Source organism: Kwoniella shandongensis, chromosome 6 (genome assembly GCF_008629635.2).
Source record: "Kwoniella shandongensis chromosome 6, complete sequence".
Taxonomy (NCBI): domain Eukaryota; kingdom Fungi; phylum Basidiomycota; class Tremellomycetes; order Tremellales; family Cryptococcaceae; genus Kwoniella; species Kwoniella shandongensis.
The window spans coordinates 754,740-778,872 of NC_089292.1; the positions used below are offsets into that span (position 1 = coordinate 754,740).

The 24,133-nt window shown below is 50.0% G+C and overlaps 10 protein-coding genes across 10 annotated transcripts; 4 read left to right on the plus strand and 6 right to left on the minus strand.

Moving 5' to 3' along the window:
- Positions 1-310: 310 nt before the first annotated feature.
- CI109_103596 (uncharacterized protein) lies at positions 311-3,365 on the minus strand (the record flags this gene model as incomplete). The annotated part of the gene is made up of 6 exons (XM_065967334.1): positions 311-691; positions 747-923; positions 969-1,584; positions 1,639-2,182; positions 2,277-3,180; positions 3,240-3,365. 6 exons carry the CDS (start codon positions 3,363-3,365, stop codon positions 311-313), a joined length of 2,748 nt encoding a protein of 915 aa, XP_065823406.1.
- A 670-nt stretch (positions 3,366-4,035) lies between these two features.
- Positions 4,036-5,782, plus strand: CI109_103597 (uncharacterized protein; the record flags this gene model as incomplete). Its single annotated transcript, XM_032001904.1, has 9 exons — positions 4,036-4,111; positions 4,176-4,207; positions 4,267-4,456; positions 4,531-4,794; positions 4,866-4,929; positions 4,994-5,122; positions 5,197-5,549; positions 5,611-5,669; positions 5,741-5,782. 9 exons carry the CDS (start codon positions 4,036-4,038, stop codon positions 5,780-5,782), a joined length of 1,209 nt encoding a protein of 402 aa, XP_031864067.1.
- A 206-nt stretch (positions 5,783-5,988) lies between these two features.
- CI109_103598 (uncharacterized protein) lies at positions 5,989-8,550 on the minus strand (the record flags this gene model as incomplete). The annotated part of the gene is made up of 9 exons (XM_032001903.1): positions 5,989-6,208; positions 6,298-6,839; positions 6,894-6,960; positions 7,012-7,123; positions 7,177-7,254; positions 7,315-7,481; positions 7,594-7,706; positions 7,813-7,885; positions 7,961-8,550. The coding sequence occupies 9 exons, from the start codon at positions 8,548-8,550 to the stop codon at positions 5,989-5,991; spliced, it is 1,962 nt and encodes a 653-aa protein (XP_031864066.1).
- A 341-nt stretch (positions 8,551-8,891) lies between these two features.
- On the minus strand, positions 8,892-10,874 carry CI109_103599 (uncharacterized protein; the record flags this gene model as incomplete). Its single annotated transcript, XM_032001902.1, has 7 exons — positions 8,892-8,938; positions 9,005-9,176; positions 9,232-9,864; positions 9,915-10,021; positions 10,079-10,253; positions 10,630-10,710; positions 10,863-10,874. The coding sequence occupies 7 exons, from the start codon at positions 10,872-10,874 to the stop codon at positions 8,892-8,894; spliced, it is 1,227 nt and encodes a 408-aa protein (XP_031864065.1).
- A 593-nt stretch (positions 10,875-11,467) lies between these two features.
- On the plus strand, positions 11,468-12,162 carry CI109_103600 (uncharacterized protein; the record flags this gene model as incomplete). The annotated part of the gene is made up of 4 exons (XM_032001901.1): positions 11,468-11,595; positions 11,667-11,832; positions 11,916-12,027; positions 12,086-12,162. 4 exons carry the CDS (start codon positions 11,468-11,470, stop codon positions 12,160-12,162), a joined length of 483 nt encoding a protein of 160 aa, XP_031864064.1.
- A 160-nt stretch (positions 12,163-12,322) lies between these two features.
- On the minus strand, positions 12,323-14,489 carry CI109_103601 (uncharacterized protein; the record flags this gene model as incomplete). Its single annotated transcript, XM_065967335.1, has 6 exons — positions 12,323-12,542; positions 12,610-13,277; positions 13,322-13,957; positions 14,032-14,166; positions 14,228-14,395; positions 14,457-14,489. 6 exons carry the CDS (start codon positions 14,487-14,489, stop codon positions 12,323-12,325), a joined length of 1,860 nt encoding a protein of 619 aa, XP_065823407.1.
- Positions 14,490-14,732: 243 nt separating this feature from the next.
- On the plus strand, positions 14,733-17,944 carry CI109_103602 (uncharacterized protein; the record flags this gene model as incomplete). Its single annotated transcript, XM_032001899.1, has 15 exons — positions 14,733-14,771; positions 14,814-14,856; positions 14,931-15,007; positions 15,071-15,090; positions 15,171-15,299; positions 15,358-15,450; positions 15,509-15,684; positions 15,755-15,940; positions 16,002-16,369; positions 16,435-16,957; positions 17,016-17,028; positions 17,095-17,191; positions 17,266-17,453; positions 17,521-17,623; positions 17,861-17,944. The coding sequence occupies 15 exons, from the start codon at positions 14,733-14,735 to the stop codon at positions 17,942-17,944; spliced, it is 2,139 nt and encodes a 712-aa protein (XP_031864062.1).
- A 529-nt stretch (positions 17,945-18,473) lies between these two features.
- On the minus strand, positions 18,474-20,685 carry CI109_103603 (uncharacterized protein; the record flags this gene model as incomplete). Its single annotated transcript, XM_032001898.1, has 11 exons — positions 18,474-18,542; positions 18,613-18,752; positions 18,917-19,040; positions 19,119-19,423; positions 19,584-19,713; positions 19,778-19,922; positions 20,011-20,141; positions 20,212-20,279; positions 20,362-20,521; positions 20,582-20,607; positions 20,673-20,685. The coding sequence occupies 11 exons, from the start codon at positions 20,683-20,685 to the stop codon at positions 18,474-18,476; spliced, it is 1,311 nt and encodes a 436-aa protein (XP_031864061.1).
- A 409-nt stretch (positions 20,686-21,094) lies between these two features.
- Positions 21,095-22,267, minus strand: CI109_103604 (uncharacterized protein; the record flags this gene model as incomplete). The annotated part of the gene is made up of 10 exons (XM_065967336.1): positions 21,095-21,120; positions 21,183-21,291; positions 21,385-21,452; positions 21,510-21,574; positions 21,643-21,688; positions 21,745-21,850; positions 21,901-21,975; positions 22,030-22,074; positions 22,135-22,179; positions 22,250-22,267. The coding sequence occupies 10 exons, from the start codon at positions 22,265-22,267 to the stop codon at positions 21,095-21,097; spliced, it is 603 nt and encodes a 200-aa protein (XP_065823408.1).
- A 489-nt stretch (positions 22,268-22,756) lies between these two features.
- Positions 22,757-23,907, plus strand: CI109_103605 (GTP-binding protein rhoA; the record flags this gene model as incomplete). The annotated part of the gene is made up of 8 exons (XM_032001896.1): positions 22,757-22,793; positions 22,910-22,937; positions 22,995-23,028; positions 23,107-23,199; positions 23,288-23,298; positions 23,354-23,447; positions 23,521-23,766; positions 23,851-23,907. The coding sequence occupies 8 exons, from the start codon at positions 22,757-22,759 to the stop codon at positions 23,905-23,907; spliced, it is 600 nt and encodes a 199-aa protein (XP_031864059.1).
- Between the last annotated feature and the right edge of the window lie 226 nt (positions 23,908-24,133).

Consider the following 24,133-nt stretch of genomic DNA (forward strand, 5'->3'; position numbering starts at 1 on the left):
AGTACAATCCTTACTGGGCATTCCTATTTCGCGTTCCAGTGCTAGACTTGACGGCGTGTCCGATATTTAGTGACACGCCTGGGACTTGACATGACTAACATGATATAGATCCATCCTAGCATGGTATGATTATGAACAATTATATATAGATATCCCAATACGTTCGAACCTCGAGCAAAAACCCTAACTTGACCAGACCAAAAAGCATAAAAGCACCTATCGTTCACTATGACGTCCTTCTCTTTCTTGTCCTCCACTGGAATCATATACCGTGTACTTGTGTATGTAAATCACAAAATACTTCTACTCATTACTGCGCCACACCGGCACCTTGCTCATGCCACCCTTTCACGCTCTTCAACAATTTACTGATCCCTCCTGGATCTCCGTTCCTCACATCGTTGATGCTCACACCAGCCGTATCCACCCCTGCATCAATCAACGTGTCCATCATTGCGAACAGTCCTTCGAGACCTGGCGATCCGTTTGATTCTGGTGCAAAAGCAGTAGGAGGTACAGGTGGAGAGGGTTCAATCCCCGACAAATGTTTCACAAGGAGGAAGATGACTTCGCCCGATACGAAAGATTGAGGGATGGAAGATGCTCGTGGGTAAATGGTGGGGAGGAGAGAGTTGACCCATCGTACGAGTTCGACATGAGAGCCTTCGTCAGTAGGATAGAATGACGCGACCTGTACTCAGTACTACGTCAGCATATTGTAAGCTAGTGTATGATGAGACACCTACACTAGGTCGAGGAGCGTTGCTGGTCGAATTGCTTGGCGAGGTCTTGGCTGGAGGAGGAACAACAGCGCTGTAGTTGCTAGAAGGTCGACGGGTATCACGGCTGGGTCGTCCCGGAGAAGGCACGTTGAGCTGTGTGCTTGCTCTTCTTCGTTCACCTGAGGTTGTATCGAGACTCATCTACACTATCAGCACGGGCCGCACTGAACTGTAACTCACCAAAACACTGGCGTCGTGCGCTGTAAGCTGGTTGGGGTTCTCTCTTCTCGTAGCTCTTTGCGTCGCGTCTCGCGAGGCGGGACTAGGCGGTCGAGGTGCGAGTGCCTGTGCTTCGGCCAACGGGATAGTCGGGATATTGCAGGACGATGTGACGGGGACAGTGTAATCTCTCGCGATGGTGGCCTTCATGACAGCCTTCATCCACTCTCGGATATGGGTTCGTTCAGGCGACGAAAAGTAGTGCGACTTGTCGTTTCCAGATCCAACAAGTCGGAACCCATATGAACCAGGTTGCGTGTTCTCGTCGACGATCACCCGATGTCCCGTGAGGTCGATGTGACCCTTGACACGATCTTCGTGCTCGCTCTTGAGGTAGTACAAGTGGGATCCTTTGAGAACGAAGAACCTCTGCTTCCAGGTACCGTATCTTTCGCCCTTTTTCTTCATGTAACCAGAGTAGTCGGGTGTACCAATCTGCTTGAGGGCAGCTGCAGTACCGGCTGCTCCCACACCTCCCGAGCTAGAAATCCGCTTGTTGGTTTCCGGAGTGGCGGGCTGCATCTGGTGAACCTTGTTGTTGGTAGGGAAGCCAAGTCGGGAAGATGCGCGCTGTTGTTCGATGCTTGGAGAGACGGAACTACAATGTCAGCCGATGTCACTCATAAACTTTACTCACCTAGGTGCAGGTTTCCGGGTTCTACCGAAGAAACTCAACCTCTCCTTATTGTTGTCGAGACTTGGCTTTCCTCGCTTGTGACCCATAGATCCCGTGGACTCTCGCTTTGTGATCGCCGAGCTGGGTGTAACGGGGCTAGTAGGCATGCTAGCAGCGGTAGAGCTGGGCTGAGTAGTGGGAGTGGTGATTGATGCAGGGGTCTGAGCTTGGTTCTCCTTGATAGCTTCCATGGCAGGAGCGGTCATGCTCAAAGCAGCTCCACTAGTCTTGCGTCCATGTGACCACGCTGCATGGGCGAGAGCGTCATCTGACGAAGCAGACATGGGAGGAGTACTGAGCGGGGGAGTGGTGGACTGGAAGGGTTGGCCGAAAGTCGAAGGTGGTGCACTCATTCCTCTGGAGGACATGCCGGAAGAGACTCCAACGGGAAGGCCAGATGGGGACAATTGTTGGGACGACGCTGATATGACGGACGAGGGTCGACGAAGCTCCGAGATGGCAGCGGCGATACGCATACGTTTACCGAATTGAGGGATGTCGAGCTCTTTCAATAGGTTGATATCGAGTTCGAGGAGGATGTCACCGGTGATCTCGTGTTCTGGGTTTGTTAGCTCCAATACACAGAACAGACAACTCACCCTTGAATTTCTCGCAGATAGGCTCATCAAAGCCCTTTGATTGCGCCCAGGCGAAAACGTCGTCAATCGTCCAAGAAGAGGGTGGTTTGCCAGGAGTGGCAGACGAGCGATTTGACGGCTTGTCAAGGGGCGGGGTGGAAGAGAGTTGCAGCGCAGGTTCAAGAGAACCAGTAGCGGTATTCAGGTGAGTGGGCGTGTGCACAGGGGGAGTAGTGATGGTGGGAGGAAGACCAGGAGACGGCGAGGGAGCTTTGGCCAATACAGGGTGATCGGCTGTAGTTTGACCGGCAGCGAAACCGTTGAGTGTAGGTGAAATTGTGCCTTTCTTGCCGACCTGAACACTTCTCCTCTGTTCGTCCTCCTCGTCCTCACTCTCGTCCGAGTAGACCAAACCCGTCACGCCTCCGCTTGAACGTTGATTTCTCTCTCGTTGTTCGTTGGCCAATCGCGCCTGTTCCGCCAACTTGGCCCTCGCACCTTGTCCGATACCGAGCTCTTGCTCGTCATCGCTATCCGGTCTAGCTGTGATCGACTCGATAGCGTCTTGAACATCTCCGATCGTCTTGCTCATGACGTTGCCGACGGTCGCTGCGGCAGCTTCGACTGTGCTGACAGCCGAATCGAGAATCCCACCTTGACCTTGGTTGTCGAGAGTGGATGTACCTCGAGGTGATTCCTCAGGTACAGGGACAGATGGAGGGGCAAGATGTAGCTCGCCTGTAGGTACATTGGGTTCCGGCAGGTGATCATTGCCGTTTACTTCGGAATGCCCGTTGATGGAGCGGGCTTTTGGGGATGGTGGATCGCTGCGAAGTGGAGCGGGAGCGGCCTTTTCTGGTGACGGGGGAGCTTCCGAGATGTATGTAGCAGGGAACAGGCCTTCCTCGCCTTTCTCATTGCGACCCTATACCGATTCTATCAGCTTGCCCTTTCGATACGAAAGATATACAACGCTCGACTCACCCTCCACCAACCATCCCCGAAGGCGTCGTCCTTCTCGAGCACTTCGATCTTTTCTCCCGCTTGAAACTCGAGCTCATCCCCATGCTCGGCGACGAAGGTATGTATGGCCGACACAACCAGTACCATGTTGGCGATGTGAGATGTTGCCAGACGACTAGTAAGTGATAGGGGGAAGACTCAAAGGAAAGGATGAGAGTCGTCGGATGCGGTGAGACTGATTGTGGCTGGAACGATAAAGTCAGTCGACGTTGTCGTATGTCGGAGTGGTGAGAGAGGTCTAGCTCACCTATGCGCTGACTGCTCGAGCTCACCTAGTCACTGCTGATGCTGTCTCTATAACCCCGTTGTGTGAGAGAAACAAGCTGTCTATTGCGGATTGATAAGCAAGCTATCTTGAGTGAAAGATCAACAAGTCAATTGACCATGCAGCCGACCGACGAACCCAAATGATGGTTGTGTCTGTATGTACGGTCAGGAGTGAGTGCGGAGATGTTATGTGGTAATCCCCGTGGATCAGCTCAATACGGGAAGGAAAATGGGGGAGATACAGTAATCCCAAATCCTAATGAGTATTACGAAAAGGGTAGATCCCATTACAAAAACGATTATAACATCATACCAGCAGTCAGGGTCAACACGTTCCCATGTTCAGGGTCAAACTCGCTGTTTAGCGTTTCTGGAGACTCACTCAAACCACCACGTTCACGTCGAATCTAGCAATAGTAGTAGAAGAAATATCATCATTCAACTCATTCCTTACCCACATCATCACAAGACACAAAGCATACACAACATCATGGCCGTCACAAAAGGTGTTATTCTCGCTGGAGGACCTTCAAAGGGTACTCGTATGAGGCCTCTATCTCTCGACTGTGAGTGTCGCTGTACTCTGCTCAAACTGGTTTAGAGCGTGTACTAAACCTCTGTATCTTACAGGTCCTAAACCTCTTCTCCCCATCGCTGGAAAGGTCAGCTAGTGCTTTATCTTGTGGAGTGTTATCCAGCTGACAAACATCCCCGCACGTAGCCAATGATATGGCACCCTCTTTCTGCTCTTGCCAAAGTCGAAGGACTTACCGAGATCATCATCATTGGTTTCTACGAGGATTCAGTCATGGCTGGGTTCATCAAGGAGGCGAAGAGAGAGTTCCCCAATATCGGTATTAGCTATCTGAGAGAATACAAAGCTCTCGGTACGGCTGGTGGTCTCTACCACTGTGAGTGACTACCAATCATTCAACCAACCAAGTTGCGATTCCAGGCAAATCACTGATCGCGCTGCGCTTTACAGTCCGAGACTCTATCCTTCGACCACCTGTCCCTCAAAACATCTTCATCTGCAACATCGACATCTGCTGTTCTTTCCCGTTCACCGAGATGATCGCCCTTCATTCCAAACATCGTGGAGTCGGTACGATCATGGGCGTCAACGTCAAGCGCGAGGCAGCCGTCAAATACGGTTGTATCGTCACGGATCCAGAGACGCAGCAGATGGTTCATTATGTTGAGAAACCAGAGAGTTGGATCTCGAACATGGTCAACGGTGGTGTTTACTGTGAATCAGAACGTTCTGTCTACAACAGAAATCCAGTGAGCTGACATTATGACGCGACAAATCCTTCTTAGTGTTTGACAAATCCCTCTTTGACGAGATCAAAGTCGCCATGGACGAAAAGACCGCTCGAGCTGCGTGAGTACCGATGTACCACAGATGGGGTAATACATGTATCTGATAAGTGTGGAACGTACCTCAGCGAAGACCCCTTGGTCAAGCCCGACGAGATCCTTCGACTCGAACAGGATGTCATCGTTCCTCTCGCCGCCGCGAAGAAGATGTACGTTTACGAATGCAAGGATTTCTGGCGACAAATGAAGACTGCTGCGTGAGTTCAACCATTCCAAATCACATATGTTACAAACGACGTCCATGTAAACTAATTCCGATTATCTTGTATAGCTCTTCTGTCACTGCTACTTCGCTTTACCTTTCCCAATTCAGCAAGACCAACCCCGACCTTCTTTCTAAACCCTCCTCTACTATCCTTGCACCAGTCTACATCGACCCAAGCGCCACTATCCATCCTACCGCCAAGATCGGACCGAACGTCGCCATTGGTCCAGGTGTGATCGTAGAGGAAGGTGTCAGAGTCAAAGATGCTATCATCTTGGAAGGCACGACGTTGGAGAAACATGCTGCGGTCTTGAACAGTATCGTAGGAGCGAACTGTGTCGTTGGTCCTTGGGCGAGAGTGGATGGGTTCCCTGAGCCAGAGGACGATGCAAAGGGTCAAATCAGCGTCACTATCTTGGGTGAGTGACAGTCGTCTACCGATCGTAATCGACCGAGTCTGATGTTTTGTTTCGCACACAGCCACCGAAGTCACCCTCGCACCCGAGACTCTCGTCAGAAGCTGCATCGTCCTTCCCAACGTAAGTGCTGTCGCTTCAATTACTCCTTGACCCGTTCATCAACGCTAACTGACGTCTCGTTATCAACGCAGAAAACGCTGAGCAAAAACTCTGCAAACCAAGTCTTGCTTTAATCTTCAGCTTTCGTTAGTGCCCAATCAATATACCTAAGAACCCCTTTTTACAAAAACTATAGATTACAACCTTTCTTTTCGAGCGACTCTACCTGGGGAAAGTATCATTCCATGCATTTTAAGGATTATTACAGAAATCATCTTGGTGTAGTGTACAAAGTATTGTGTTGTCGTCATCATTCATCGTGAATCATCCCCTTTCGTCGTTACATCTCCAATAATCGATCGATCGCCACCCCCAGATCATCGCCACATCCCTCCAATACGGCTTCTACGACTTCTTCGTCCAAGGCTGGGAACATTTGATGTAATGTCTGGACGTTGGCACGACGCGTTTGGGCATATGTCTCCTGAGACATGTCGAGGGTGGATTGGATTTGGAGTGAAGAGAAGTCTGGAAGAGGTGCTTCGGGTGTTGGCGTGCCTCTGCGGAATCACGCGTGTAAGTAAGTGACCAAGCTTTGCCGCAACACCTGTGTGTACCAGAGGCGGTCTTACAATACGCCAAGACTCACGCTCTTGAGATCGAAGTCGAATCATCGCCTCCCAGTCCTGCCGCTCCAAAAAAGTTGAACGGTCTCGACGGACTTTCCGGCGTTTCAGCTCTATTGAACTGAGCTCTTCTCGTTCTCCCAAACACATCTCTCGGCGTCGAAGATGGAGCTTGCTGTTGTTGCTGTTGTTGTTGGGGAGGGGAGGGTGAACCGTCTTCACTTCCAGTTTCACCTTGTTGCATCCCTTCCAGGATTTTGCCAATCGCATTCAGGGGTTTACTAACGGCTTCTTGGGCCAAATTGCCTGTACGCTGGAAGAACTGCTTTGTCCCGTCTAATGCCCGCAATGACGTTGTGAGAGTTAACGGTCGCGCTGCTTCTTCGCCAGGTGATGTGGCTGCAAAAGGTGACATTTCTGTAGGCGGTAAAGGTCGAGCAGTGACAGTTGACGGGGAAGGGGGTAATTGTTGGATGGCGACTTCGACATTCTGTTCGAATTCGGCTTGAGTGATATTGGAAAGACTGGACGCGTCCATCGTCTCGATGAATTGGATCGCTCCGGTCTGCCCGATCATTGCGTCAGATGAGATCACGTTGATCATCCAAGAACGACTCACCAGACTCGAAAGATAGTATCCCGTCTCTCCTTGCAACTTCGACGCACTCCTGAACCGGCTTATATACCTGTATGATTTGGTCAGCTTGACACGACACTATTTGTAATCATGTACTCACTCGATGTTCGACAGCATGTTATCCGGGTTGGCTCGAAGTACCACAAAGATCAAGATGGGCACAAAGTTGTCCGCGCCGGTCGATTCAGTACCGTATGCATTCCGTATCAGTCCTGTACACCGTGTCAGCCATCATTTCGAATGCTGGGCAAATCGAACAGCTCACCAAAGATAACCTTGCAGCAATTCAGGATGCAAACCATCTTGTCCCTCGGGGCTTTGTAATGATTGATCTTCAGCAGTTCTGTCGGAACGGGTCATCAGTAGTGTCCAAAGCTCGTCTATAATGAAGCGGAAAACGTACCCTGCTCTGCAAAGCCGAGGAACCCCTGACTGGCCTCGCCTTCCGGTACATCGAGATGTTTCTCCCTGACCCAACCAAAGAGTCTGACACGTTGTGAGAACACGGCATCTCGTTCGAGATCGTCCGTGGTGATAGGTTGTGAAGGGACAAGTTGGGGCGTGAATGTGCTAAAACGCGATACAGGGGTTCAGCTTGTTGCTATCGCTCTTAGGGAAGCTTTCACAATGCACAAGATTCCAGTTGGGGAGTGGTATGAGAGTGAAGCAAGGGGGAACTTACTAGTTGTACAACCTGTTCATGACCAGTTTCTCCATCGCTTCCATTGCATTCTCAAACTCTGCTTGGGACTGCGATTTCCAAGGCTCGACCTGACCCATTTTCTCCGATATAAACTGGGAGCCCATTCAACAGCGTCAGCTTAGCTCGGCTCTCTTGTCCACTTCCCTCATCACCCTCCTACTACACTGTTTAGTGTCGTATAGACAGTCGTCCACTCACAGCTAGGAAATCATGGATGAGTTTGACTTGCTCATTGACCGTGAATGGTTTCTTTGCGAAATTCGATAAGAAGCTATCATCACATCCCATTCAGGTCAGCGGATCCTTCCCTTTCGTCCTGATTACACCCCTCTCTGCGCTCACTCACCTTTTCAGATATCTCGCTATCGGGTCTGCAGATTTGAGCTTGAGGTCTTTCAAGAATCCCGAGAAATTGAAGCTTGGTTCTTGGGGTTCTTGACCGGACGATGATCCAGTCCGTCTAGGCGTTTCTCCCCCGCTCCCACTAGCAATTGCACTTGCGCTTGTAGTAGGTATCGAGGCACTTTGTTGCTCGTCGGTCTTTCGTACAGGTGTGGAAGTACTAGCCGTGGACGTAGAGGGAGTTGCGAACGGATCAAATTCCGTCAGATCCACATCTGTTTGGGTCCGTTCACGCTCTGATCTCCCAATTGTAGGAGTGAGCGATGTCGATGGTGTAGATATCGGTAAACCTTTAGCAGGTGGAGGATGGGACGGAGCATCCGGTACGATGATCTCGCCAGATCTTGGAGGAGCGGGTGTCTTCATTGGTACATTGCTGTGAGATGTGGACGTTGAGGGTTCAACAGAGTCGGGTTTGATTTCAGATACATCCTCGCTCTCGTCTGCTGGAGTGTCGACGACCACTTCGGGAATAGCGACGGAAATATCTCCTGCAGGATGAGGTGTCTCTGGCGGTGACTGTGTTGACGACATCGGTGTTTAATTGCGATGTAAGATATCCATACAGGCATCAAAACATCGACAAAGGACAGATCAATGGTCAATCAATCACTCGCGGTGACGTCCCGTGTATTGATGCGCGGGGTTCTCAGCCAAACCAACCACGTGGCACGCGCGCGCAATGGCCGAAGAAAGAATACGCAATAATCAACAAGAGCATTCCAAGGCAACGCGACGTTGTGGCAGGCCGTTTAATCAAATCATGGCATGGCATATCCCAAATCTAAATGAATGTGTCTTTCAAAGCCCAACTCTTCTATCCAAAATATCATCCTGGAACGTTTCCAAGACGTTTATAGTCCTCTAGGATGCATCTAGATCGCTCCCTCAGCCATCTTCGCGGAGTAGTATCGGACCATCTCTGCAAGCAGAACAAACGATAAGTCAGTGAACTGTTCTCTCATACAAGGTAGCTATCTTCACTCACCCTCAACACCCTGCCTGACGTGCCACTGAGGCTGCCACTGGAGGACCTCCTTGGCTCGAGAGGTGTCGGGCCTTCGTCGCTGGGGGTCATCGGTGGGGATCTCCTTGTGGATGATGTTGACTCGCTTGGCGAGAGGGTTGCCCTGCTCCTTCTGGACCTTCTCGACGATGTCCTAGAAGAGAGGAGAGTCAGTATGGGATCTCGGAGGCATATCAAACCGTACTCACCCTGACAGCCTCGGCGAACTCGAGGATGGTGAACTCGTCACCGTTACCGATGTTGACGGGTCGGGTCTCGTCACCGTTCATGAGGAGGATAAGACCGTCGATCAAGTCGTGGACGTATTGGAAAGATCGGGTCTGAGAACCGTCACCGTAGACAGTCATGTCCTCACCCTTGAGAGCCTGGATGATGAAGTTGGAGACAACTCGACCGTCGTAAGGGTTCATTCGAGGACCGAAGGTGTTGAAGATTCGGGCGACTCGGACGTCGACACCGTCCTGCCTGGCGTAACCGTAGGTAAGGGTCTCGGCGACTCGCTTACCCTCGTCGTAACAAGCTCGGGGACCGATACAGTTGACGTGACCCCAGTAGTCCTCTCGTTGAGGGTGCTCCTCGGGGTCTCCGTAGACCTCGGAGGTGGAGGTGATGAGGAATCGAGCCTTGGTTCGCTTAGCGAGACCGAGCATGTTGAGGGTACCCATGAACGAAGTCTTGATGGTCTTGACAGCGTTGTACTGGTAGTGAGGGGGAGAGGCGGGACAAGCCAAGTGGTAGATCTGGTCAACCTCGATGAGGAAGGGCTCGACGACGTCGTGTCGGACCATCTCGAAGTTGGGGTGGCCAACCCAGTGGGAGACCTGGGGTTCAAGTCAGTTGTGTTCACCAATAGGGTGGCAGTGGCACTTACGGTAGTCCTGCTACCGGTGAAGAAGTTGTCGAGGACGGTGACCTCGTGACCGAGGAGCATGAGTCGGTCGACCAAGTGAGAACCAACGAAACCGGCACCACCAGTGACTAAAAAGGGATGATCAGTGTCTGTGCCCTACCGCTCTAAAAACCTCCGATACTCACCGAGAATCCTCTTTCGCTCAGCGTTGGGGAGGAGCTTCACAGGGGGGAACTTGGCAACAGTGGTGTACTGGATGCTGTTGGTGTCCTTGTCGTATGTAGACTCGGATCCGTAGTCCTTGTGGCCAGTGCCGGTGACCTCCTTGGTCTGTTCACCTTGCTTGATGTAGGCAGGAGCCTGTGCGTAAGACACGGTGGTTAGATTCAGGCACGCACGCGATCGAGTTCAAAGGAGTGTTAGGGCAGATAAAATGTCGAAGCAGGAGAAATCAAAGTTGGGCGATCAAAGCGCAAACAGACGAGTGTGAGAAGCACAAGGCAACATGGATAGAGCTCCACACCTGCGCTTCCCCACCCAACAGAAGACTATGTATCTGGGGATGTCTACAGACCATCGCGACTGTCTGAAGCGAGGATATACTGGTTAAAATTCGATTGTAGGCACATATGAAGGCGATAGAAAGAGAGATAGTGGGTAGGGTCACGAGAGAGCACCGTGTACGAGTGTAAAACAACACAGTTACAAGGGACAAATGACAGCAGACAACACTCACCAAGTACAAGCTTCGGAGGACGTCGATGTCGACGGTGGAGTCGAAACCGAATCGGTTGGTACCGACGTGGGTGATCTTGTCCTATGGGAGGGAGTGGGATGTCAGCGGTGATTTCGATTTAGGCATAGAGCAGCTGTTGTAGCGCAGCGGTGGACGAGAGAAGTGTGGAGTTCGAAGCCAGGTGGGTACGAGTGAAGTGTGGAGAGGACGTGTCAAGGATGTTAGTCACTTACAACCTTGGCCATTGTGAATATGTGTTTTGTAAAAGAGTGAAAGGGGAAGGAATGTAAGAAGTGAAGAGAGGAAGAAGGGGTAGGTTGTTGTTGTGAAAGAGAAAGAAGACAAGAGAAAGATACGAGTTGCAAGGTGGTGGTCGTTGGTTGTGGTGGTGGTGGTTGCTGACACGAGGTACGTGGTGGTGAGTGGTGAGTGGTGGTGCAACAGGGACTCTCTCTTTTTTTCTGTACGGATCGGGTTGGAATACACGCGTTTTGGACCCTGAACGTATGGGAGAAACGCTAAATCTAGTGAGACTGATACACAACAACACATCCCGGCACTTCGGAGAAAGTAGGACGATTACTTCACGTGGCGCAGCTCTTACCTGGATACCGCTTTGTTTAAGTGTCCCACTTTGGAAGGTGTATGTGGAGTATCGAAGTTGAGACGCGCGTGACGCGTCTGGGGTGAGAGAGCGAGAGTTATTAGCGAGGATCCACTAATTACGTTCCCTCCACCCGCATTCGGTCCTTTCCTACTTCCATCCTCCAACCCTTCTCTTCTCTTCGTCACTCTTCACCCATCAGAACTTTCCACGAAAACAACAAAAAGCATCACCATGTCCGCCGAAGAGACTGCCACCGCACCCGCTCCTGCTGCCGAGAAGCCCGAGGTCACAGCCGAGGTTGGAGACAAGAGGAAAGCAGAGGACGAGCCTGTCGCTGCTACCGAGCCCGAGGAGAAGAAGTGGGTCAACTTTCGTACTTGGGCTTCCTGCGCTTACAAGCTCTCGCTGACGCATCTGACCTATCTATCAGGGCTAAGACCGACGAGGCCGCCCCTGTTGATAAGGGTAAAGGCAAGAGCACCGCCGTCGAGGAAGACAAGGAAGAGGACAAGGCAGACGAGGAGGAGGAAGAGGATGATGATGAACCTGTTATCCTCACCGGTAGAAGGAATCGAAAGAACATCGACTACTCCTCGGTGAGCTCTCTCTTTCATATCGGACTTTCCAAGCGCTCTTCTGAGCTGAAGCTCACTCAAACTGACACTAACACTATATGCAGGCCGAAGCCCACAAGGCCGCCGACCTCGACCCCAACGCCGCCGAGGACGATGACGAGGAGGCCGATCCTGATGTTAACGACTCCATCATCCGTGAAGCTGACGATGATGATGGTAAGCTTTCGTCGTTGATATCTCGCCTAGACTCAAGCTAATTGAGTCCCATCACTAGATGAGGACGCCCCCGAGCGTGCCGAGGAGGCAGCCAACGACGATGAGGAAGAGGACGATGACGACGAGGAGAAATAGACAATGGACCATTCCGTCATGTTGTACTCCCACGCGCTCCCATCCAAAATATGTAGTTGGAAACCTAAAAAGGTCGAAATCCACTTCCTGGTCATTTCCCTCCTTCACGGTCGTTAAGAATAAGAGTAAAATGCATAATTGTATATGGTATTCTAACTCTTCACACCGAAATCCTTCTCCTAGCTTCCTCTTCCCTCGTTCGGAAAAAAGATAGCTCGCTTTGTAATCTAGGGTGGGTGGTTTGACCTGGTCCAGAGACCAACTCGTGCATGATGATTTCGTAGATTGATGAGAGGAAAGAATGTCGTTCTGGCATCGTTTTGACTTTGAGTGATTGCGTTTGTATCAATCGCACCAGTTCAGATCGAAGTCTGGTCATGCTGTGTGATGTAAGTAGTCAGTATCGACAAACATGGATTCGACTGTAGATAGTAATGATGTACGTACCTTGAGAAGATCATCGCCTCTTCTGCTTCTTGGCTGAGAGCGGTGACACAAGTGAACAACGCGGCATACCGACTGGCAGCCTGTCTGACCGCTCCATCCTTCACACCTTTACCCACGAACCCCGCCAGCCCCTTCCCTTCCGCATCATCCGCCAATTTCTTCAAACTTTCAATATGTTGATCCATCTCTTTTCGATAAACAGGCCACATGGCGAGTTTTTGACCCGTCAAGAAGGATATGAGGGGAAGTGTCCCTCTCGAATCACACGTCGCGAGGAGATGGTCGTTCAGTCGGATCAGGGTCAAAAGCGGGATAGCAGGTGGCGGAGATGGTGAGATAACGCTTTGGAAGAAAGCAGTACAGTATTCCAGAGCAGGATCGAATACTTCGTGCCATATCCTCTCGGCATCTTTCAGTCCGTCGTTCATCTCTGTCATGCCCAATCGTCGTTTTGGAGTCTGGCTTCGTCCAGCTTCTGACATCACATCAATGTATGATGGGTTGGGAGAATCGAGCGGTGTACTTTCGGGAGAGAATGGCGGTACAGGGGTTTGAGATTCAGATGCGGTCGCACGAGCGAAGAAGCGGACGATAAAAGTAAATTCGGCAGACGCATTATCGATGAGCACGAGACCTAGTGATCTAAAAAGCGCTTCCACGGGTGCACGCTGACGTTCAAGATCAGCAACATTCTGGGATGGTAATCACTCACGTATTCCTTATCATCCACCATGTACGCCAAGACGACTGACCCTTCTTCGAGATCCGCATATTTCAACCGCTCATAAGCCTTTTGTATGCTTGAGGGTGTCTTATTTAGTACAGCCTGAGCGGCATCCGACGAAACGACACCTATCAATTCCGCCTTTTCCACTGTTCTCGCCTTGATCTGTCCCAATGCTCGAGCATATCTCCTCATTCCGGTCTCATAATATGATCTAGCCGCATTGACATATCCTCTCTCTACTTGTTTTGCTATCTTCGGACTTTGACGAAGTAAGAAAGCGTAGAAGGGTTGGTATTTCAATAACATCGAAGTTTGTAATACGGCCAGGTTTGTGGATAATCCTTTCGAGGCGGAGCGAAGCGGTCGAATGAGGGAGAGTAAGAATGGAGGTAGGCCATTGAGAGCTCTGACTTTAAGTCCCTCGATGATGGGCTCCAACTCGTGAACCGCTTTCACCTTGTTATGACGGGCTTTGATGGTGGTGAGTTTCTCGTCGAGCTGCGTGATGGCAGATAACCACAGATCGGGATTTTGCGCAGGCAGCGTATCACGCAGGGTAAGGACCAGTGCGGGTGGGAGGGTGATATCGGATAAAAGGGCATTGAGGGGAGGAAGAATTGTCTGGTCAAGCAATGGAGATCAATCAGTAAAACAAAAATACCATCATCTATCCTCGTCTTCAGCTGCGCACTCACTTTCCGTCCGTTCAGTTGAGATTCAATATCAGAGCTCTTCTGCTGCAGCTCTGATATTTGTCCAGAGACATCTGAAAGGTCGTTTTGAAACGTAGAGAGATAGGATGCGAGTGATGATAGAAGCTCGTTGCTTGACTATAGGCAAGAGATGTATATCAGCAAGACAGTCCTTGGACCAGCGTGTGACACGACACACCTCAACAGACTGTTCGAGCTCGATGTATTCGTTTCGTTTTCTCAGAACTGAATATAAGCAGTGTACGGTTTGCGTAGCACACTCACATAATTCCCTCTCTCGTTCCTCTTCCTCATCACTTGGACCTAATCTCGAAGGACCAGCTCCAGGTGTCTCGAGGGGGACGTCCTGTGGTTCAACAATCAGCTTCAAAAGGCACCAACAAGGAATAAGGCAAGGAGCGACTTACCTCGACGAGACCATTGGGACCTTTTAACGACATGCTAGTGGTTCTGGGATTGCATAAGATGTGATGTAAAGTCGAATTGAATCGAGAAAACAACAAGGTGAATCGCGAGTGCTAGTGAACTGACTTACCCCACATTGGTAGGGAACAATACGGAGACTGCCGCGTCACGTTGTGTTGCTACCACTCTTTCCAGTCTTTGACGTGTTCCGATTGACCATATTTCACTCCAATCATACCATATTGAGTTCACGTTCACTAAGCCCTGCATCGCTCGCCATGTCGGAGCTATTCAAGGACATCCCAGAATTCGTAGAGGTGAGCTCTAGCTCGTACTGGAACCAGCTGACAAGGATATAGACGAACATTGGTGAATCAGTGACTGCTCGAACCGAAACATTAGGTATGTCAAGTTGCTGTTACCACTTTCATGCTAGGAGATGATCAAGAGCTGATATGTGTATATTGTGTGTATAGCTACGTTCCGTGAGCTTGGTCCGCCAGATCTGTGTCATGTTATCAAGTCTTCAGGAAGCAAAACCGCTCAAAAAGATGTGAGTGGTGATCGTTCTTGAGCGGGTGTTATGGCCTGTGCTAATTTGACCATCGACGAACAGGTCGGATCGTATCATTATTGGTATGTCTAACCGCCTTGATCCTCTGCTTTCTCTGCTTGGTATACCGATGTGCCCTGACTGATATGGAGGAACGATATAGCTCGGGAGTGGAAGCTTCTTCCTCAGCATCCCTCGCAGCGTATATGAACTCGTTACAATTCTCAGTCGAAGAATCTCCAGCTTGGTTCGGCAAGGGTAACGGATGGAGAGTGAGAGAAGGGACATATTGGTGAGATCTGCCCTGATCGGGTGTTTCGTTATGATCGTGCTGATCCAACGAGGTGTAGCTGCTTCAACGCTTTCTCGAGAGTGGATATGAGAGTGGACGTCAAAATTCCAGGAGGCGTGGAAGCCTACGTTGTGGACTTACGAGGAGACAGGTGAGTCAGTACCTCACATTTATGCGTCGTTCACTAAAGCTGAACCACTGGCCGGCAGACACGAAGCTTCAGCTGAGCTGTGGCAAGAGACATACCTCTCAGCACTTCTTCGTGCAATCCGATATGCCGACGACGCATCTTATCGTTTGGCAGGATATAGGAAATTAGATCCGATCACAACGCCAGAAGCGGAGATGCGGTTTCTCAAAGCTGCAGAAGCGCTCTTCTTCAAAGGTGCGTAATGCCTTACCCTCGATACGATGTGTGAAGGCAGACTGCTAATGTTGATTCATTGAATGTATAGGTTGGCAGCTAGGTTCCGATCCAGAGATCCAAGTAGCCACCATCGTCACCAACCATCTCACATCTGCTATCATCAAATACTTTTCAGACTCATTCAGACTCGATCGAGCGGCCAACCTGTTCGAGAGAATGATGGCGAAGGAGCCAGAGGTAGCAGCGCTTCTTGCCAGGAGCTATATCGGAATGAGTAAGTGTCTGAAGTGTCAACTCTACCTTCGAGTTGCAGTCTGATGCGCCTTTGACCGTAGACGAGGAGATCAAAGCTGTGAAAATCATGTACTCCGCTTTGCAACACAACCCGCAATCCTACCCCGTCCTGCACACTCAATGCGACCTCCTTCTATCCAAAAACAAGCCCGAATGGGCACAACAGATCGCTCAACAAGCAGTCAACTCTGCACCGAGCGAGTTCGTCACTTGGGCGAAACTCACTGAAACATATATCGAACTGGGGCAATATGATCAGGCCTTGTTGACTCTCAACTCGTGTCCTATGTTCACATTCAACGAGAGAGATCTACACAGGATGCCAACGCCTGTGAAGACGCATTTACCCGTAAAGAAGTTCATTGCGGATTCGAATATACTGGATGAAGAGTCTGCGAGGGACAACGAGGTGAGTCAGCAAGCTGCATGATTGTAACTTTACAGGATCCTGCTGACCGCTTTACGATCGTACAGGCTGATGTCGCTCTGCTCCGACTGCCTGCTCCTGGACTTCGAGGTACATTCGCCAAAGCATACTCCCTGCTCACCCTGCTTGTCTCCAAGATTGGGTGGGACGAATTGCTCAAGACGAGATCCGTTGTCTTCGTCATGGAGGAAGAATACCGATTACACAAGACAACCGCTTCTGTGGATCTGAACGGTGGAGAGGGCGACTTCTCTTCCACTCAGGGTATCAGATCCTCGACATCCGACGCTGGAGGAAGTGGTTCTGTTCCCAACACGGCGGTCTCCGATATCCCTACTATCAGAATATCAACCGAGTCGAATAGGAATGCTCAACCTAGTGCAGAGGCGGGTGTCAATGGACACGGACGGATGCCAAGTCAGGACGTGAAGAAAATGGAGCCGGTGTTGGAGAAGCCAGAGACGGCACAGCAAACGAGCGAAGAGCCAGGTTCACCACTGGCTCTGAAGGGTGAAGAAGGGGAGACGGTGTCGGCATTCTCAAACAAGAGATTATGTGAGAGATGGTTAGGTGAGTGATCTAGTGTACTTCCTTCTGCCGTGGACCAAGCTGATGATTGTCTACTCAGATAACTTGTTCTTGTGAGTTGCAAACCACCTGCTGAACAGAAACGGTATGAGCTGGACGTGTCTGACCTTGCGTAACAGGGTTCTGTACGAGGACTTGCGAGTCTATACCATCTGGCGAGCCGAGATATCCCACTTCAAAACGCAACATATGTCATACCGAAAGACAGGCACAGAGGTGAGCTTTCCCCTTCCGCTCCGATTCGAACGACAGGATTATACAATAGAGCTGACATCTTGCTCTGGGCACAGTGGGAGATCCTTGGAGAATTGGCTAGTCGACTACATCACAAGGAAGAGGCGAAAGATGCTTTCCAGCGATGTCTCGATGCCAAGTTCAGTGCGAAAGCCTTGATCAAGTTGTTGGAGATGTATGCGAACGAAGGCGATCTGCAAAGAACACTAAATGCAGCGATCAGATTGACAACGTATCATCATCGGTGAGTCTTCGTTTCTCCGCTCAAAGCAGTTTTCGATTTGGCGGCTGACAATTACGTTGAATTGCAGATGGTATATGGATGCGGCGTATCCTTCGATGATAGCGCATTATCTGTACAAACTTGGATTAGTACACGGACACGCCAAGATCCAGTACACTTTATTGAGTATGGTGAGTGGATGCTCTCATTTACCAGTCTCCTTCTCTACACATACCTTGCCCTCGTTCCGCCATTCCGCTTTTGGTTGCTCTGTCTCCCCATTCTCCCCGCCCCCGACCCGCTCCCCACCTCCTTCCCCCTCTTTCAAAACTGTCCGTCTGTTCCCTCATCACCTGCCCTTCACTATATCACCCCTTTCACCTCGCTTTCATCCCCCTGTCTCTGTCGTAACGCTGACACGAGCACAGAACTTACCGGTCGGCATTTTCGAGATCATGCAAGGATACATGAAGTACGGCGCGACCTTCAATATCGAAGGATCAGAATTCTAGTTTTAGGCTTTGGCTAGGGGTGGGGAGTAGCATATCAGTTGGAAAGGTCAGAAGGGAGAAAGGGTGAAAAGTCAATAGGGTGTTCCATAACGATTAGAGATGCATCATACGTCAACATGTTTTACTTTGCGAGGGATCGAGTGTTGTTCCGGCATCCGTGAGACTTTCAGTGAAGCGCTCTGTTTACTTCCTGGGTGGTTCGTTACACGTGTTAGGTACACCGAACAGCATCATTTCCTCCGATACGCCCTTCCGGACCCACTTCATCCGACGCACCTCAAACACTAGCATCATCGCCGTGAGTAAATAAGCTTGACAACTGTATCAGGTACATCCCCCTCTCCCTACGTATGGGATGCCACAACGGGGTCAGGTTCCCTTTCACCTCTCTTTGTCAGTACTTTTCTCCCTTCCTCCATCACAAGTCTTTGTATAATCATATAACATAGCATGGTATCTGGTTTTCTGCAGTTCTGCACGAACGCGGGGAGGCGAACAAAGAAAGTATGAACATAAGTAGCTTGAGAATCTAGAGCGGAGCGATGGTAGAGGAAGATTTGGCGTCTGAAATCGTTCGAAGGACATAATCGTCTCCATTCTAAAATCAACATACGTCCCTCGTCAGCTTCCATGTGTTCCTGAACGTTCCGGGAGTGGGATAGACGCACCTGTGTGATATATCGTACCCAGGGGAGAGCTGCATACCCTGATTTCTCGACAACTTTGAGATATCGCACTTGGATACCGGACACAGTAAAGTAGGGAATCTCAAATTTGACAGATATTGGCGCTCGTTTGTCGAGTTCCTCTGCGATAGTCGCAATCACTAATTAGCCACGTTCCTGTGCATTGCGACCGGTCTGTGTCCTCACGGGGACAGAGGTGGGATGCCACCACTTGCCGAGAACGCGACAGGAGAGGGGATGTATGATGTGATGAGAGTCCCTTTACAGGAAGGTGTGCCACACTCACCATTTCTGACACTGGGAAGACCAAAGTGCGCTCTCATCAAGTAATCTCTTCCACCTCCAAGCTGCTTGATCTTCCAAACGAACGCCGACTTCTCCGGCGCATAAACCACTGATCCGACCGATGCCTACCAGTCAATCTTGGATTCAGCACATAGCACATAGCATATCGTGGCCATTGGTCATTCAGCAGTCTCTGGACTCACTCTGAACTTTGGACTATCCGCATCATCCGGCACAGGCACGTAAATCTCAACGTTATTCGCCGTACTTCTCCTCTTGAACTGTCCTCTGACTTTGACCATATATTCCACCCTTGACCCTCTATGACTCTCCACGCTCGCTTCGACAAATACGAGCGGTTTGACCGGCGTCGAGAGTCGATAGGACATGAGCTCGAACTCTCCATCCGGGGGAATGAAGGAGATTGTTCGATCGTTTTCGAATCGAGATAGTCGGACACATTGGTGGAATTTGACATCTTCCATCTCGATGGATTTGCCTCGTGCGGCTGCGCGCGGCAATTGAAATACGGGGATGTATGAGATGGTGGCAAGGAAACACAGGGTGAGATAGTGGTATCGCGTAGAATAGGGAGGAAGAGAAAGAGTGTACAAGTCACGACGTCAGTAAGTTGAGCGCTGCTAGTTCAAAAAGGTAGTCCCACTCACCCCTGCCCGTACTCTCAAACATGACCTTGTCATTCAAACCCAGTCTCAGCTCTGGCATTCCAGACAAGTAACACTTCATCTTCACCGCTCCCAGGATCTCTGATCTGATCACATTACCCGACGCGTTGACCTGCACTCGTCAAGCCGGACGATCAGCACCGACTCCGCCAGATCTGTTTTGCTTCGCGACTCACCAAGAGGTTGACGCTCTCCACCACATCTAAAAACACCTCGTTCTTCCTATATCTTATACCCTCAGATCGCCACGACACCGCATTCGTAACTGCCATAGGCGGTCTAACTTGAACTTCCAGCTTGTGAGATTCTTGCGTAATGTATCTAAACCAAGCGAAGAGCATCAACATCAGTCCCCCACTTTCGTGACTACGGTAGTATTGGTCAACTGGGAGAGAGAAGGGAGGCTCACTCTTGTAAGATCTTGCTCTCTGTCGTTTGGGGATAACCGAAATCCATCATCTCGTCCAACAATTCGTAGATGATCACAAAGTTATCTCGAATAGATTCCTCCTCGAGCTCTTTGAAATATTCCGTGAGGACCTGTAGGCGAGACGTGCATCAGTTTTGAATTGCGCTGGAGCTGAGTCTGTGGAAGGGAAGAGCGACATACGGAACATAATCTGTGAAGGAAGAAGATGACCTCTGCTGCATTTGAATTACGTTTAGACAACGCCAACACTGTTCACAATCTCGCATTAGCTCAAATTCTGCTCAGTCCCGCTAGCTAGCTATGAGACAAGGGGACGATTGAGCAACTCACAATACAAGTTGTTATGCCTGATATGCATATAGTTGATACCCTCATCTGAGAAACAAGGTGTCACTTGGACGTTCTCCTCTTCCATGTCCAAGACCAAAGGTAAGAATCGCTCGATATATGAAGGTGGGACATCGTCGCGATATGATCGTTGGATCAGGGACTGTACACAGCTCGTCAACATCATTCACACCCCCAGTATACGATTATACAGTGTACTAACCTTTCCCTTCACGTCGAGAATCGCGACTGTATTGTAATTGTACACATTAGCAACGCCGGACAACTCAAGTGGTGAGAGTGGAGATACATACCCAGGCTCGCCATTATGCTATTCTACACTCGTTCTCAGGTTTTACGCGGTCCAGTCGTATCAAGCGTGGTATATACGTCAAGATGGGTCGTGAGAGCGTGCTATGAATGGGTATATCGCGTTGATTTGTTGCTTTCAAGGTCTCTCTCGTTGATATAGCTCGTATCAACCTGGTTCAACGTCACGACACGAGCGAGTGGGAGAGTGAAACTTAATTAGACCCCTCAACTAACGAAGACCTCTCAACTCAATCCGCTGTGTAGATGTCATCGTGATGTGGTTCACACCAAAGAATCTAAGCTGTAGTCCAAGCATACACCATGGGACAGGATGCGCATGGTAATGCAAAGAGATAGAATTGCATGGTATACAAAAAAGACATAATCATAAACAAATGCGAGCCATGCAAAACAATCGCCACATCTACCACTCCTTGGCGAGCTTGAAGCCTGCTCACGAAGCCTTTTGTCAGCTTTTTGCTGTATACTTCTTTGCGATAAAGAACACTCACCCCACTCAAAGTCGAGCCAGATATGTTGATCATCGTCAATAATACGAGATCGGGCAACGTAAGAGCCTGATCGGGCCAACATCCCCGAGGGAGATTCTTCGGATGCGAACTGGAATGAGACGTTAGCTGAGGCTGCAACGGCTTGACACACTTGGCTGTGTACAGGTGGAAAGGAATAGAATATACGAAGAGGAGAACGTACAATCTTCGTGTATGGCTTCTCCTGAGGACCATAGGAACCAAGCATTGCTTCGGTCTTGTCAACTGTATCTATCGTTAGTTACGACGCTAGCGCCAAAATGGTTAAGCGGTGATAGATAATCTCACCTTTCATGCCGGATCGCTTGACTACTTGAAGATACTTCAACCCAGATACGATCTCATTCTCAACACTGTATGAGGAAAGTCATCAGCTTAACAATGCGGATCACACACGTGAAAGCGGAGTAAGAGCACTCACACAAAGGTAATTCCAACGGAATACTCGACGCCTTCCTTGATCGTGACTAATATCAAAAGTAAGCTGACTGGGCTTCGTGGGTGGATGAACTCAGCAGCTTACTGGGCTCCTTCTTGAGTTTCGCAAGCGCTTCAGGAGACTGGGTGAGATCGATCGAAATCTCCTTTGACAGGGTATCCGAGCTCAAGAAGAGGGTCTTGAGAATGACCTAGAGAACGAGGTCAGCGCAGTATAGCTACCACACGAGGTCAGTGTTACCTTTTTGGGAGCACCAGAGTTTGCAGTTGTCGCAAGACCGAGAGACTGCTTCCATCGTTGAAGTGATTCGTCCTCCTAAACTCATGACACGTTAGCGCTGCCTGAAGAGATGCGCGGATTGCGAAGTACCTGGTCAAGAGCGGCGAGCTCAGCCACAGTTTTGCTTTGGCCGACCTGTCCATATTGTCAGCTATTACAGGTCTCGTCATGGAAACCGAAGTCCGACGAGCTCACCTTGTAGCCCTCGGTCTGGGTGGGAGCGAGGTCATCTTCGGTGGTCTGTGCGCGGTGGGTGGTCAGCATGTGGACCTGTAGCGATCTCCCTGCTAGGCGCTGACCAGCCACTCACCTCTTGAGGGTGGGACATTTTGATGAATTGACTTGATTGGTAAATGCAGATCTATGTGTGATATCGTGCAATGAGCAGTCACGTCGAGGAGAACAGAAAGGAGGTTGAAGCAGACCAAGTAAAGTGGACGACCCGGCAAAGACAGGCCCGTGAGTTGTAAGGCGTGTTACTTTCCACGTGTGAAATCCAACAGCATTAACAATTGCCACTTTAAGAAAACGCCGGTTAACATATTACAATCCCCGAGCTGGGTGCGTCGCTGTGTTCTGCCTGGCAACTGGGTCATCACTGTGACTGTGTGTGTGTGTCTGTGTATGTAGCGCAGGAGTGTGACTGTTAAAGAGGTGTCAGTGAGGCTGGTCGCGCGTTTCGTTCACATTCAACAGTGCAACAGCTCTTTGCTACCATTCACAACCCATTACACAAATTCAACTTAACCTCACCTCGTTACCAACCCTTTCACTCTCGTAGCAGCCTCCTTCTCATACATACTCATCTCAACTCAACATGTCAGGAGAAATCAGGCGGAAGTTGGTCATCGTAGGTGAGTGTTGATGGATGCAGAACAAAACGATCAGACCACTTTTCTTAACATACTCCCTTGTTCCGATATCAATACCCGGATATAACGTACTAACCTTCCCTCCAATCGTATGATAGGTGATGGTGCATGCGGTAAAACATGTCTGTAAGTGCGATACCTATAGTCTGATGAGAACACGGCCGCTGACCCACTATCATGCAGTCTCATCGTCTTCAGCAAGGGCATGTTCCCAGAGGTCCGTTCGCGCTCCTACTCCTCCTGACCGTCCCCTTACCATCCAACTAACCTCTTTCCTCCTTTTTATCCGCAATAGGTCTACGTCCCTACCGTCTTCGAGAACTATGTTGCCGATGTCGAGGTTGAGGGAAAGAAGGTCGAGTTGGCTCTTTGGGATACTGCTGGTCAGGTGAGTCTTCGGGAACAATGCCGACATCGAGTGGCAATTTGTTACAGCAAAGTATGACGCACTGACCATCTATTCGTCTGTCTCACAGGAAGACTACGAGTAAGCTACAATGGTATCCGGCACTATACCGACATGCATCTGACATCTCCTTTAGCCGTCTTCGACCTTTGTCTTACCCCGACTCTCATGTGATCCTCATCTGTTTCGCCATCGACTCTCCGGACTCTCTCGATAACGTTCAAGAAAAGGTTCGTCTCTCATTGCACCGTTGCACCTAACCTTGGGCTAACTTGTGCTTCATCTGCTTCTTCCATCCCGCAGTGGATCTCAGAAGTCCACCACTTCTGTCAGAACCTCCCCGTCATCCTTGTCGCGTGCAAGAAGGATCTTCGACAGGACCCAAAGACCATCAACGATCTTCAACGAATGAACCAAAGGCCCGTTCAGACTGGAGAAGGTCAGGATGTTGCCCGGAAGATCAACGCGCAAGCATACGTCGAGTGCAGTGCTAAGACCGGCGAGGGAGTCAGGCTGGTATTTGAGACTGCTACCAAGTTTGCTTTGCTGGTGAGTGCGAAGGGAAAAGCGGCACAGACCTCTGTCCTGTGGGCGGTGTGTAACGATCACTGATCGTTCTTTCATCTCTTATAGAGCAAGAAGGGCAAGGGTCCCAAGAGCGGCAAGGGCAAGGGTTGCGTCGTGCTCTAGTTTTAGAATTAAGTTGTACTTTATCTTGTTATGGGCGTTTCAAACGTCTAGTGGTTTCGCCGACTATACCTTTTTACCTTACTGCTTTTCTCTCTCTCCCACACTCTCTCTTCGTTACATATTTTCAGCCTTACGCCCTTTCCACGTCGGTTCCCTGCAATGTGATTGATGAGCTCGATGAGAATTACGGTTGCATGGGTGTAGGAGCAGGTGGGCTACCACTATC